This window comes from Pelodiscus sinensis, chromosome 11 (assembly GCF_049634645.1).
Source record: "Pelodiscus sinensis isolate JC-2024 chromosome 11, ASM4963464v1, whole genome shotgun sequence".
Classification (NCBI taxonomy): Eukaryota; Metazoa; Chordata; order Testudines; family Trionychidae; genus Pelodiscus; species Pelodiscus sinensis.
The window spans coordinates 41,365,960-41,381,908 of NC_134721.1; the positions used below are offsets into that span (position 1 = coordinate 41,365,960).

At 42.0% G+C, this 15,949-nt stretch overlaps 1 protein-coding gene across 6 annotated transcripts in view; it reads right to left on the minus strand.

The window, feature by feature from the left end:
- The window catches only part of NISCH (nischarin), a 48,569-nt gene that overhangs the window by 20,784 nt on the left and 11,836 nt on the right, over positions 1-15,949 (minus strand). For all 6 annotated transcript variants that reach the window (XM_075939424.1, XM_075939428.1, XM_075939427.1 and 3 more), the window contains exons 4-11: positions 13,501-13,549; positions 10,846-11,009; positions 7,468-7,563; positions 5,136-5,231; positions 4,327-4,479; positions 1,544-1,612; positions 857-1,042; positions 474-602 (exon numbers count right to left, since the gene is read on the minus strand). In XM_075939424.1, coding sequence (XP_075795539.1) covers positions 474-602; positions 857-1,042; positions 1,544-1,612; positions 4,327-4,479; positions 5,136-5,231; positions 7,468-7,563; positions 10,846-11,009; positions 13,501-13,549 — 942 coding nt within the window. The remainder of the gene's footprint in view (positions 1-473; positions 603-856; positions 1,043-1,543; positions 1,613-4,326; positions 4,480-5,135; positions 5,232-7,467; positions 7,564-10,845; positions 11,010-13,500; positions 13,550-15,949) is intronic.

Here is a 15,949-nt window from a genome sequence, read left to right on the forward strand (position 1 = left end):
AAACAAAAGGAAGTTTTTCTTCACACAGCACAGTCAACCTATGGAACTCCTTGCCAGAGGATGTTGTGAAGATCAGGACTTTAACAGCATTCAAAAAATAGCTAAATAGAGTCATAGAGGTTAGGTCCATCAGTACTTATAGCCAGAATGGACAGGAATGGTGTCCCGAGGCTCTGCGTCAGGGGCTGGAAATGGATGACAGGAGAGGGATCACTTGATGTTTCCCTGTTCTGTTCACTCCTTCTGGGGCATCTGGCATTGGCCACTGTTGGAGAACAGGATACTGGGCTGAATGGAACTTTAGTCTGACCCAAGTATGGCCGTTCTTATGTTCTTAAAACATTTAAGGGAATTTTTGCAAACTAGTTTGACAGTTGTGCCAACCAACCAAAGCTACTTGTTTTCTCTACAGATTAAAAGAAATGAAAAGCTTTTTAAGTGCTGAAATCAAATACAAATTCTATATGGCTTACCTCTGAGGCTCTTTCCCCAAATTGGGCTAGCACTTTGGTCCTGTAATCTGGAATGATGCTCAAAGGATTGTTGGATAAAATCACCTTTTCTAAACATGGAAGGCTTCCTATGTTTCTTATTTCCTCAATCTGAAAATTGTAATATATAAATGTAGGTGTCACTCAAATCTGCATTATTTGAAAGTTAGCGTATGTATAAACATGGAGACGAAACATATGGTGAATAAAACAGAAAAACTATCATAACCGCAAGCACAAAAACCTACTATGTCTGTATTTAACTTATTTATCTGAAACCACTCACTTTGAAACATATTGCCCATAATCTGAAGGATAATTTTTTAAAAGTTAAATGTATTCTTCAAATAAAACTAAGTAGTTACCTGATCTATTTTGTTGTTGCTCAGATCCAGGTTGACTAGTGAGTATAGTTTGTTAAGGCCACATAGCCTTTCCAGGAGGTTTCCAGCTAAATTCAGAGTTTTGATGTTCCCAAGTTTTGTATGGACACCTTCCAACAATGCAATTTTGTTGTAGGATAGGTCCAGATGAATGAGGTTGTAAAGATGCTGCAACACGAAAAGAACACAGTAACATCACACACCAATTCAGTCAAATTAAACAACATGTATTTGAGACATGGTAATGCTCACCCCCCAGCTGTGTGCAAGATTACACTACATAGTAGCCAGCACTGAAAAATATATGGATGGTATTATTCATCTATGTGGGCCTGATGGAGGGAGGGTGGGATCCTCCCAGCTCAGTTCTACAGACCCATGCTGCCCTCACTGCCAGCTAGCTGCTGTGCAAAGCAATAAAAATGGAGGTAAATTGGTGAAAGAAGAAAAAAATGTAAGAGGGAAAACAGAGGACTGAAAGTGGTATATGGTGGAACATGGAAGAGGAAGCCTGCCCCAATTGTTTTTAATTATGTCCGGATGTAATCTTTACAGTTAATGACGATGCATGAGAAAATTAGCCAATACCAAAGTCCAAAGGAAGCAGCTCTGTGCTCTCACATTCCAAGACTTTGGAGACAAAATTCAATTTTCAAATATGTCACTGACCTGTAAATTCTCTACTAGTGACACATCATTGTGACTCAATTCTAGGAATTCAATCTTCGGGATTAGTTTCTGGAAGAGAAGAAATGATTTTATGTAGTAAAATGTCATTTAGCTTCTGTTAATCTGCCCACATTTCCCGGCCTTGAGCTGATTAATGAATAAGAAAAAGGCATGTCTCTATGTCCTGAGCAAAATAAAATTTAAAAAACCCTCACTCACCCAATATGGTATTTCAACAACTTAAGTGGCATCAAGCACTACTTTAAAAAAACATCTTTTCTTTGACAACTGAGGTCAAGAAATGATGGCTTTCATACTCATTCTTTAATGTGCTGTCTCCCAGTTGAGCCATGCATTACAGCCCAGGTTCATTTAAGATAGCTCATCTCAGTAGGAGTGAGTATTTGGGTTATGCAGCAAACCAGATAAAGCTAAAAATCGCAAGAGTCAGATGAGCTTGGCTCTTATGGCTACAGTTCATGCATTAACTTTGTATCTCACTGAAGCATTCATAAAACCACAATAAACTCTAGATCCTATTTACACCCTAACCTTCAAACTCATTCATATTGCAGAATTAAAGTAATTACTGACACTCATTCAGAGACTTGGTGTGATGCTGCCTGCATTATATCCTTGTGCTGGTTTTCATCTCCCAAAAGATCAATCTTTGCTCAAAAAAACTGAAGGGAGGAAGGAATGCAGTGAGGTAAAGTCTCTTGACTTGGACCTTGCAAACGGAGACTATTTTTTGCCTGTGTTAGAGACTTAATGACGTTCAACAAGCCACTTAATCTATGTTCTAATTCCCCCGTTTACATTATTAGGATAACTACTTCCCTATCTCACATATGGGTTACGAGGAAAATTTTGTTAATTGTTTGTGAGGTGCATATACATTATAGCAGTGACAGCTAAAAAAACCACAGCTTACTTTAATTATGTTTAATTTGAGAAGCCGTGTGGAAAGGAAAACAAAGGAACCAATGGCTCGACTGAGTACTTAGGATGTGGTCTTCATGTTCAGAAGATTTTTCATATTGAAAACACTATCAAGTGTGTTACTAGAACTGGTGGGATTCAAGATTGCTGAAAACACTGACAAAACCTATCCCAGAACAGGATTTTATTTTTTATAAACAGTTAAAAATAAGACTAGTTTGAACAGTAAAAGTTGCACGAACACTGCAGCTCTTCTGAAATTCAACTAATCAATCACAACATGCTGCATATGCACCTGCATTTGCCAGTGCCCTGGCTTTGCCTGAGGCCACGTCTACACTATGAATTGAGGTCGAATTTATTATGTTTGATTTTTTACCACACGATTTTGCAAAATTGCAGGTCCATGTCCCCACTGCGGGGAAGAACATAGTTCCAAGTAGTACATCCCCATTACGGAAAATGCCATCGACTTTTAATTCAGTAGTTTCTGCCCTCAAACAAACCTGCTTAAGCAGCTTCCAAAATTATTCCTTTTAGAGCTGTCAAGAAATTAAAAGTTGACTGTAATTAATTGTGTGATTAAAAAAGTGATTAATCACATTGTTAAACAGAATGCCATTTATTTAAATATTTTGGCTGTCTTTTGCATTTTCAAATACCCTGATGCAATGGGGACCAACACATGTTCGTTTTCATCATTTATGTTGGATGCCTTCAGCAAAAGGGCGATTTTCTTTTTTGTTGGTTTGGGTTCTGCAGTTTCCGTAATAGTGTGTGCTCTTTTAAGACTTCTGAAAATGCCTGATGACTTCTCCCTCTAAGATTTTGGAAAGCACTTCAGGTTCTCATGCCATGGGTTGAGAGCTGTAGCTATCCTCAGAAATATCACATTAGTACCATCTTTGTGTTTTGCAGTGAAAGCATCTTTAAATGAACACACGCTAAGTGATCATCTGAAACTGCTATACCATGAAATATATGGCAGAACGGGAGTAAAATAAAAGCAGGAGACATACAATTCTCCCCCAGAGAGTTCAGTCACTAATTTAATTTACACTTTTTTTAAATGACCATCATCAGCACTGAAATATGTCCTCTGAAATGGTGGCCAAAGCATGAAGAGGATAGTATAACTGGAACAAATACCTTGCAATGCTGGCTACAAAATTGCCAGACAAACATCTTTTCTCGCTTTCAGGTGACATTGTAAATAAGAAGCAGGCAGCATTATCTACCATAAATGTAAGCAATTGGTTGAACAAGATGTAGGACTGAGTGCAATTGTAAGCTCTAACCTTTTACACTCTTTTGTTTTTAATTGCTGTTATGCAACAACAACAAAAATCTATATTTGTAAGTTGCGCTTTCATGATAAAGAAATTGCACTACAATATTTGTATGACATGAATTGAAAAATACTGTTTTATCATTTTTACAGTGAAAATATTTGCAATAAAAATAGAAAGTGAGCACTGTATGCTTTGTATTCTATATTGTAACAAACCAATATATTTGAAAATGTAGAAGTTGATCCAAAATATTTAATGTCAATTGATATTCTATTTTAATTGTGGGATTACAACTAAGATCACAATTAATTTCAATTAATCATGTGATTTCACTGTGGTTAGCTAATTGCTTTTTCTGTGATTTAGATTGTCATTGTATAATATTAAGTGAAAAAAATATCAGTGCAAACAGAAACCCTCTAGACAAATGGAAGTTTCTAATGTAAATTTCAAGCCTTGCCAGCTATCTAGATTGTTTCACAGTATGCTTGCTATGTATTTTTTTAAAACAAGAAAATGTCTTGAAGACTAAGCTCCATAATGTCTTACCACTGAATCATCAATCTGAGATATGCGATTGTGACTCATATCTAAGGTTGTTAAAGTCCTCCAAGTTGGGATAACCGCTGTCACAGGACAACTTGAAAGGGCACCCTCTGGCTCCCAATGGTCAAATTCAGAAGCCTCAGGCACTAGAATTTCCTGTGTAAGACAGACAATTAAAAACATTATTAAAGCATTACATCTACGCCTTCAAGGAAAACAAATAGTTCTCAAAGCAAGTCTTGCACCAGTTCACTGAAGAAACTTTGACAACTATTCAGATTAAATTCAGAAAACATTCAGATTAAATTTAATAGAATTTAATATCTGGACTCTCAGGATTGCAACTCCAAGAATGATGCTTATTTTGAGCATAAGGATGGGATGTTCAGACAGCAGTAGCTTCTCCAAGCAAAGAAACTGCATGGACACTCAGATTACTGAGAAATAACTACAGTTGTCATGGATACCAGACACCCCCCCTCAGCCAATGAGAGTGCAGAGAACTGAATAAGCAGGAAATAATCATACAGTTATGGATTAATAACTAATTCCCTCTAATAAAGATCTCTTAAAATCTGTCAACATTTTGTTTGAAAAAACAGCTGTTAAGGAGTCAGTGCACAGATGATAAACAATCCCTTCCAATGTACAGAAGTGACATTTCCCTTCAAGGTAATATAGGACCCTTCAGTCATATGGCTTTCACAGGAAAACTTGACACAGAAAGACATGACTTCAAACAAATACTCCTGCAACTGCATCGCTTTTGGACAAGCTTTGAACAACTGTCAGCCTTAAAAAAATTCACTTACTTCCATGGAGGTTGCTGAAAACCGAACACTCATGGTGGTTAAAGTGTGCTTTGATGAAGTCAGCCCTTTAATAAGATTTGCACCACAGTGATTTATCTGTTTAAAGGGAAAATACAGCCTTATAAAATAAGTCACAAGTACATGAATATTAGAATGTAAGGAATGAGAGGCTGGTGACATTAAAGATGGAATTAGTAAACAAAGATCAGTCAATACACATCTATTTATCAATGTATATTGTAAATTACAGGGATTGAATCATAAAAATACAACAACAAAAAACCTTCCAAAATGACAGCCAAAGAAGTTGAGGGATTCCACTGTTGATGACACTTGAACACACTGTAGTTACGAGCCACCAGACCTCCTGAGGCCAGAGATCACAACAGCAGTCTACATAGCTGGAGGCAGATAAGCAGCTGAATAAATCCTCCCTGTTTGATAGTATGGCCAAAACAGCTAAAGCAACCAGAGGATGTGTGAACAGGGGTCTCAAGCAGGAGTAGAGGGGCAATTTTACCCCTGCATTTAGGACTCATGTGACCCCTGCTAGAATCGTATGTCCGTTCTGGCACCAACGCTTCAGGATAGATGTTGTTAAAATTGAAAGGGTTCAGAAAAGAGCCAGGAGAATTATTTAAGGATTATAAAACCTTCCTTATAGTGACAAACGCAAGGGGCCCAATCTACTAAATTTAACAAAGAGACGGTTAAGGTGTGACTTGATTACAGTTTATAAGTACCTTTGAGGGAAACAAACATTTGACAATGGGCTCTTTAGCGATGAAGCTAGACAAAGTCAGAGTTACTATATAAATTCATACCTTATTTGCAAGAATAATCAATCACCAGAACAATTTACACAGGATTATGGGGGATTCTTCACCATTGACAATTTTTTGCCACTATTCTAAAAGATAGGTTCTAGCAATTGTTTTGGGAAACATCTATGTCAGTGTTTTTCAACCCTTTTTTTTCCCCTCATGACTCCACTGAAGAAAATTGTTGATGCCTGTGACCGAACATAATTTGAAGTAGAGTGTGGGCCCCAGGATGGGGCTGAGGATAAGAGCTTTGGAGTGTAGGGGGGATCCGGCTTTGGGGGTGTCAAGGCTGGGGAAAGAGGGGCTTACCTTGAACGACTCCCAGTCAGCCGTGCTGCGGGGATGCTAAGGCAGCTTCCTGCTTCTCCTGGCCCCACAGACCATATGGTGCCCCAGAAGCAGCTAGCAGTAGATTACCAGCCGATGGGAGTCCAAAGCCAGTGTTCAAGGCAGGGGCAGGGCACGGAGCCCTGTGCGCGCTTCCCCATGCCACCTAGGAGCCAGGCACTTCTGGGGTGCAGCACAGTCTGTGGCACCAGGACAGACAGACAGTCTGTCTTAGCACCCCCACTGGTCACCTGATCCCCCTGCAGCAATGAAACCCAATGCCTGGGTCACGCCCTGTAGTTTAAAAACCACTATGGCCTCTGTCATACAGGAAGTCAGATCATATGATCAGTGATCACTTCCAGCCTTGGAATCTATAAACCTATATGGATTGATCAGAGTTCTTCTAGCTGATTTAATGCTTTCTTTGATGCATTTGCCATTATAACCCCAGTGTCTTTGAATTTGTAACATTTACTGTACCCTGAAAATGAGAGTTCACTATTGTTCTATATTTCATAACAGTACAGACATTGGCCATCTCCATATGATGTAAATATTCTGTCTGGTAAGCAAGTTATGATGTAATACATGAGCAGCCATTCATTTCATGTAACAGAAACTGTCTCAACTGCACTGTCAGACCAATTGTAATTAAATATTTTTTTTCAAATTAACAACTAAACTAACAAACAGAAGCACTGCACCTCGAAGTACACTGTAAAAAACATTTTATTTCACGGTATTATTTGTAAATATTGGAATTTCAACAAATAAAGATGTTTTAGTAACACGACACCTTGCTAAAACTTCCTACTAATCTTTTCTAAGCAGCAGGAAGATCATCACAAAAGTGATTTTGATTTTTACATCTGAAACAAAGATCTACTGTAATTCTATTATGAATCTTGCTCTTTTAGGGGAAGTACAAAATGAGCTATTCTAAATATCTAGTCTAGCATCCTTCTTTCCCAGGCTAGAGAAAGTGGTACTTGTCTCCTTTATTAATAATTAATATAAACAATAAAAATTTATAAACAAACATTGTAATTATTTCTAGTGCCAAGCCAATGTAAATGTAAGCTCACCAATACTAAGTGATACGTTGCAATAATGGTATTGCTAGACTACTTTTGAACAGCCATTGGAAAATTTCTGAACCAACAGTGTCTCAAGCATACCTCTATCTGATGAAGAGATTTAAATATTGACAAATCAAAAGGCAAGAGATGCTCCTGAATGTTGCTGGTTCCAAAAGGTCCCTCTGTGCCATTTACCTAGCATCAAAATTAAAGACAGAATTAACAAACAAAATCAGTCAACACACATCCGTTTATCAATGTCTGCTGTAAATGACAGAGACTGAACCATATAAATACAATAATGGCAAATTTTCCAAAATGATAGCCAAAGCAGTTGAATGATTCCACTGTTAATGACAATTGAACACAATTTAGCATTTAAAAAACAAAGGGAAAAAACACTGAAGGCAAAAGCCAAATAGAGAAAGCAAGGAACTGAACTTGAAGCAGGTCTACATTTAAAACACTGCGGCTGTAGTGCTTCAGTGAAGATGCTCTCCTGTCAGCAGCAGAGTATCGCAGAGCAAGTACAGGCAATCCCCGACTTACGTGGATCTGACTTATGTCGGATCCGCACTTACGAACGGGGCTTTCTCGCCCCGGAGCTCACAGGCAGCGGTCCCGCCACCTCGACCCCCGGGGCAAGAAAAGCTGCTCCCGGTGCCCTTGGTCTGCTGGAGACGGTCTCCAGCAGACCAGGGGCACCGGGAGTGAAGCCCCAGCCGCGGCGCGGCACCCCGCTGCCACTGCGGCTTTGCTCCCCGTGTCCCTGGTCTGCTGGGGGAGGGGGCACAGCTAGTGTGCCCCCCTCCCAGCAGACCAGGCTTTTGTTGCCGGACCCTGGGGCAGAGCAGCTGGGGCGCTGCCGGTTGGTCCCGCAGCGCTGCTCTGGGCACTACTGGACCAACCCAGCAGCACCCCAGCTGCTCTGCCCCAGGCGCCCTGATTCAGCCGCTGCTGGTCAGTTTCAGCAGCGGCTGAATCAGGACGCCTGGGGCAGAGCAGCTGGGGTGCTGCTGGGTTGGTCCAGTAGCACCGAGGAGCGGTGCTACTGGAGCAACCCAGCAGCACCCCAGCTGCTCTGCCCCAGGCGTCCCCAAGTCAGCCGCTGCTGAAACTGACCAGCACTGACTACAGGAAGCCCGAGGAAGAGTTGCTCTGCCCCGGGCTTCCTGGAATCAGCGCTGATCAGTTTCAGCAGCAGCTGACTTGAGGACACTTGGGGTTCTTAAGTTGAATCTGTATGTAAGTCAGAACTGGTGGTCAGATTCAGCAGCGGCTGAATCTGGTCGCCAGTTCCGACTTACATACAGATTCAACTTAAGAACAAACCTAGAGTCCCTATCTTGTACATAACCCGGGGACTGCCTGTACTGCAGGGAACTGGCTCCGCGCCTTACTACCTCTAATAAAGACCTAGCAAGTAGAGGGCGGAGGAAGAAATGCACGTAGTCACCAGGATTAACCGATAAGCTTGGGTTTATGGGTTAATCGTATAGTCAACTACATGTGGACATCCCGAATTCCATCTCTGCGAGAGGTGCTAATGTCAATGGGAGAAATCCTCCTATGGGAATAGTGCTGCCTACATGGAATATAGGTAGGTATCTGCGTGGCTCAGGAGTTTAAGTTTAGAGCCCTTGCCTAAGGCTGCCACCTTGTGTTTATACATTATAGCACCTAGAGTTATGGAAAAGACTTCATAGTTAAGATTGGAATTAGTTTTCCATTGTAAGCTAATTGACACCCTAATTCCCAGGAATTAAAAATCAACTCTCTTCTTGAAACAAAATTTAAAAAGTACACACTTCCATCTCAGAGTTTCAAGTAGGATAAAACATTTCCAAGTTGAGAGACTGAAAAAAAGCGAGTATCATGTTGGATTTCTGTGTAAATCTAGTAACTCCAAATTAGCGTTATCTGCTTGTCTTCACTTAATATCAGTACCAATGCAGACAGTTCGGTAACACTTGCCATGAACATCTGAATTTGAGAAGCCTGCAGTGAGTGCATTACTTGCTTGGACTCATTCGGGGTTTGCAAGCTCTGAAAAAGCTGACATGCTGTAGGCACAAGCTATCAGAGCTTACAGGGTTACACAACACTACTGGGCCAAAGAACACGGGGGGAGGGGTGTCCCTCCCTCTCCCTCCGCCCCCCCATAGGAGCTTCAATGCTGGAAATGGGAAAGCTCCACAGAAAGGGAGCTGCAGGCACAGCTTTGCTTCTAACAGCTGCATAGTCTCCCCAGCCATACATTTTTGCCTAGTAAGGGACTGGAGTTCCTGGCCACTGCTCTGTGACACATAACTATTCTAATCCCAGACAAAAAATGGATTAATATGTAATAGGATTCATAATTAATGATTACATTAATATTTAATTTGATTCATTGCATTAAGGGTGCAAGCTCATACTGTAAGTGCTTTCACTTTTAAATATTCTTGAAAGGTCTCCTTTACAATTAAACGTCTTCTGAAGCTATATGATCAACCGGACAGATTTAAATCAGAAGTCAGGCAAGACACAGGGAAGCTGTTTTCTCTTTGCTATAAAGCATAAAAAAATCTGCCTTTTTAATTGGATATGTAATACCCTCTATTTTAACTACTTCAGAACTGAGGAAACCCTTTTCTGGTCACTTCAAATTTGGCAGAAAAAACCCTGCCTTGGCTCCAGACTGAGAGCAAGATTTATACTAGACCCAGAAGGCCTGCTTAAGGTACGTAACTCCAGCTACATAAAATACATAGCTAGAGTTGGCTTACCTCAGCTGAGTTTGGCACGATCTTCATAGTGGGTGGCTAACGGGAGCAAACGCTCCCATCGGCTTCCCTTACTCCTTATAACTGCGTGGAGTACTGCTGTGACTGGAGCCACGTTCAGTATTTGCTAACTAGAGCTGCTAAATCAAAAGCAGGCTGATCGATCTCTGGCATGATAAATGGAGATGTGGCCTAAGCCTACCAATTTTGAGGATGCCACACGAGCTTTTATTGTTAAGATAATAAGGGGCTAAAATTGGTTTTCAATGGAAACTCGGTTGCAATCTGCCCAATGGAACAGTAACTATTTATAATTACAAGATATAAAAACAATGAAGTAAGAATGATGAGATGGACAAAGTTTCTATAAACGCTACACTAAACAGAAAATATCACAGAGTTATGTGCACCCCCAAAGGCCAACCAATGCTCAGAAAGGTTACATGGTTGTATGCCTATGTACAAAGCACCTAAAATGGGACTCTGAGGAAGCCACATCATGCAGAAAAATATCAGCTGCTAATGTGTTACTTCTAGGCACAATAAGGTAAAGATTCTAGGGCACCTAATCAGCCTTAACATTGGAGTTTCCTTGCTTTCAAAAGATTAAGTGACACTAACACTGCACTATTAAGTTCTAATGTACACAAATAAAGACTTGAAAAGAACTGCAGAAAACGACATTGACGTTATTTACATCAGTACATTCTACCTTTAAATATTTGAGTCTACATGTGAAATCCAGTATATGACCTAGATCAGTTTTGGCGTCTCCATTAGCACATGTAGGTTTCCCCTGCCGCAGTTGTTGAGTGATAGCATATAACTGCAATGGTCTGATGTTGAAGACCTCTCCAGCCATTAGTAATTGCTCCCCTGAAAAAAGCCAAAAACACAGTGATGATAAACATGGAGGCCTTATATTTTAAGATTTCATCCAAAGGGAGAAACAGCTGATTTTCATCATTATTCTAGGGTAGAGGCAAAACAGAATTATGCGGTGGGTGTCTCAGGCTGGAGATTTGTCTGATTGCCCTTTATACCCTAGCTCTGACTAAAGTACTTAAGCAACATTTTTTTGTTGTTGCCATTTTAAACAAGTATTTGAAGAACTGAAAACTACAGACTTCATGAAGTTATTCCTTTTAACAAAAATGATATTTGCAGACTTCCCAGAATTTGCTGTATACAATGGGGAATACAGAAAATAGTACACAAATACATTGATTTTGAATTGCTAGCATTTCTCCTCACTCAGAGGTGGCTATTAGACATTAGGGACAGGACAAGCATCAGTTTTCATAACAAACTTTATGGATTATGGATGTGATTTCCAAAAGCACTCCGTCACTTGCTTCCATGAGAGCAGAGTAAGGCCAACTGCAGACTTTGGAAGTCTCATTCTTACAAACCAGTGCCAGGTTCTGCTTTGCTACTATACATCAATATACATCTAATGAGGTTTGCATGTCCTGTAATTATTATTTTAAAGAGTTCTGACAATGTAATACAGGCAGTCCCCGGGTTACGTACAAGATAGGGACTGTAGGTTTGTTCTTAAGTTGAATTTGTATGTAAGTCGGAACTGGAGTCTAGATTCAGCCGCTGTTGAAACTGACCAGCAGCAGCTGAATCGGACACGCCTGGGGCAGAGCAGCTGGGGTGTTGCTGGGTTGGTCCCGCAGCGCCGCTCCTCGGCGCTACTGGACCAACCCGGCAGCACCCCAGCTGCTCTGCCCCAGGTGTTCCCAAGTCAGCCGCTGCTGAAACTGACCAGCGGCTGACTACAGGAAGCCTGAGGCAGAGCTGCTCTGCCCTGGGCTTCCTGGAATCAGCCGCTGATCAGTTTCAACAGCGGCTGAATCTGGACGCCTGGGACAGAGCAGCTGGGGCGCTGCCGGGTTGGTCCAGTAGCGCCACACCTCGGTGATGTGGGACCAACCCGGCAGCTCCCCAGCTGCTCTACCCCAGGCGTCAGCGAGAAAAGCCTGGTCTGCTGGGGGGGGGGGGGGGAGGGGGCGCACTAGCTGCACCCTCCCCCCAGCAGACCAGGGAGACACGGAGCGGCTTTTCTCACCACGGAGGACGCGAGCAGCGGGACCGCCCAAACACGCAGCAGTACCGCCACCCGCGTTCTCCGCGGCTTTGCTCCGTGTCTCGCTGGTTTGTTGGGGGGCACCCCCCCAGCAGACCAGGGAGACGCTGAGTGGCTTTTCTCGCCGCGGAGGATGCGGGCGGTGGGACTGCCACGGCGCGTCTCGGAAGGGGAAGGCGCAGCTAGTTTGGGGTTCCCTCACCCCGTTCGTAAGTAGGGATCCGACATAAGTCGGATCCACGTAAACTCCCTCTGAAATGGTTTTACCATTTCACAAGTTCCCTTCCGCTTCATTACAGACCAGCTCCATGAGCAGCAAGAACACAAGAATTCCCTTCACAAATGGAAAAGGCATTCTGTCGCCAAGTCTCAGGAACAAAAGCTGACTAGAATGCAGAATTATGAGGTTAAGTATACTATTAAGTTAGAAGTAAAAAATTGCCACAAATGAATGCAGTGAGCAAATTAAGTTCTATTTCAGCTTGCACTAAAACAAAAACTTACATTTAAGTTACAAGAGGAAGTGCTGGAATTAGGGATGTGAATGGTTAATCAGTTAAACACTATGTTTAACTGGTTAACTAATTAAATGGGATTTTACATCCTTGGTTGGAATATGCCACAGCAAGAGGTTTGAGGTAGTTTCCTGGTGAGGAGGACATTCAGTTCTCATCATATCAGAGTTTGACACACGTTCCAATAAGTCCATTCCAAGAGGCAGGGTCTGCGCACGCATGGAAGTACCTATTTGCTACATTTCCATTTAGCTGCTGAGAGCAACTTTACGAGCCAGCATGGACAATGGCCCAGCACTGCTCGTACCAAAATAAGGAGCATCCAACAGGGAAGAGTTCACAGCAAGAGATAGAAGGGAAAGGGAAAGGGAAAGGGAAAGGGAAAGGGAAAGGGAAAGGGAAAGGGAAAGGGAGGAAAAAAAAAAGCACCAGAGAAAACATGATCTACAACATTCAAAAGGGAACTCTATATCTAGCTGCCTGGACACACATCACCCCATGTATATTCAAATAAAAATAATTTAAAAAACAGCAAGCAAATGGTCTGGTAGCACTTTATAGACTAACAAAACATGTAGATAGTATCATGAGCTTTCGTGGGCACAGCCCACTTCTTCAGATGACCGGAGTTATGATTACAGGATAAGGAAACTCGAAATAAATAGGAGACCCGGGGGGGGGGGGGGGGGGGGGAAAGATGTTCAAAGAAAGTCTGCATGCCATTCTCTATTAAATTCTATGCAACTCGTTACAGTACCTCTGTGAAAGAGCTCTTCAGCCAGTGCAGCTGTGATCCCATTGATTTCCTGCAAAGAACAAACCACTTTGAGTTAATTTAAATGTTTTCCATTCTTCAAATGTTGAGCACTTCTAACGACTATCAAAAAACCTAACACATTAGATCTTCAGAAACATCTTTAAAAATGAAGTACTGAGGCCATAATTACATCTATGGATTTTTTAAATACTAAAGTCACTAAAGATACAGCTTGCAATAATTCTGAAAATTAAGAGCCTAAAAAGCCAGAGACAGCATTAGACTACAGATAAATACACTCATTCTTAAGCAGATGTCTTTACTCTATTCAATGTAACAGATACTCGAGTAAATATAACCAAGAACACTGGCACTACTTGAAAGTAAACTCATTCCTTAAACAGGTTGTAGTAATCACTCAGAACTGAAAAACAGCAAGTCCACTATTTTGAAAAGAGATCTTGGAATAAGCTATTCATGTATTAAACTTTCAAGATTTTCTCTCCTATGTCAGACAGACTACACACCACTAACATGGAAAAGATGCCTTCATTGGCTTGCACAGGTCAAAAGAAAAGGATAGCTATAGTTAGTTAATTCACTTCTTTCTAGGACAGGGCTACTCAACTTTGGAAGCCCCAGGGACCACGATGCTCACAGCACATGCCGAGAGCAACTTAAGTGTGGTTGCACATATGTAAATATATACAAATATACAGGGCTCGCCAAACCGCAGCGAGCCCTGCTCGACAGCCGCACTGTCCGGCGATCTGCGCATGCGTATATCGTCCGAACCCAGCTCTTCCGGATTACAATCTACTCGCCACGGGCAAGTAGATTGTATTATTTGTCAAGCCCAGCAAATATATATGTAAATAGCTTCTTTCACTCCTACAGGCATGAATACAAAGATTAAGGCAAGATTAACACAACACACAGGCTCCATTTAAGTCAGTTCTGCCGATATTAATAAAATGAAATATTTACTTGATTTCCACCCTTATGACAGCACTTTTAATGAGCAATGACAGTCCAGACATTTAACTACTAAAACGCATATCAACAGAAGACCATTTTATTGACTCGCTGTCGTGCAGCGTGTTCCCAGTAGAGGCAACGTTCAAAGGATCCCACTCGTGGGCCACATGTTGAGCCCTGCATAAACCCAAACTGTACCATACGGGCCGCAAACAAACAGGCCGCAGGCAGTCCATGGGACACATGTTGTGTAGCCCTGCTCTAGGCTTTTCTTCCTCACATTTACTTTGACAGCTTAAGTGCTGTCTGCCCCACCCTGTCCTTAATGCAGCCCCATGAATCAACAGGTAAATGTGTAAATGGAAGGGAGATTAAGAGAAAAAAAAATGTCAACAGAGGGACATTAACACTACTACCTCACCAAGTCCATAAAGGAGGGGAATGAAAGACACCAAGACAGGGAATTAAATATTTCCCACCCACAATGAGGAAAGGTCCTATGGAAATTCAAAGGCAGTTGACACAAGGCAAAAGTAGTAAGATTTTTTTCATTAATTCTCTATTAAACACAAAGAAATCCCTGCAAAAACAGTATCAAAAGTAAACCTTCAAGCAACAGTTAAACTTAACCTTGAAATATTCATCTAATTTATAATGGAGGATGTAATAGAAACTAAATGAATCTCAAGTCAGTATTCATTAAGGCTACGTCTACACTGGCCCCTTTTCCGAAAGGGGCATGCTAATTTTACAGGTCGTAATAGGGAAATCCGCGGGGGATTTAAATATCCCCCGCGGCATTTAAATAAAAATGTCCGCCGCTTTTTTCCGGCTTTTAGAAAAGCCGGAAAAGAGCGTCTACACTGGCCCCGATCCTCCGGAAAAAAGCCCTTTTCCGGAGGATCTCTTATTCCTACTTCGAAGTAGGAATAAGAGATCCTCCGGAAAAGGGCTTTTTTCCGGAGGATCGGGGCCAGTGTAGACGCTCTTTTCCGGCTTTTCTAAAAGCCGGAAAAAAGCGGCGGACATTTTTATTTAAATGCCGCGGGGGATATTTAAATCCCCCGCGGATTTCCCTATTACGACCTGTAAAATTAGCATGCCCCTTTCGGAGAAGGGGCCAGTGTAGACATACCCATCGGGTGTGAATGTGTAACCATGTACAGTAAACTTCCGAGAATCCAGCACCTTTAGGACCCAGGGGGTGCCAGATTATCAAATATGCCAGACAATCAGAAGGGGGGGGGGGGGCTGCCACCCCAGACCCCTCATAGCCCCCCCTTCGGATAGTCCAGCTCTGTCCCAGGCGTCCCCGATTCAGCCGCTGCTGGTCAGTTTCAGCAGCGGCTGAATCCGGGACCCCTGTGGCAGAGAAGCTGGGGTGCTGCTGGGTTGGTCCCGTAGTACCGCTCCTCAGCGCTGCTGGACCAACCCGGCAGCACTCCAGCTGCTCTGCCCTAAGCGTCCCCAA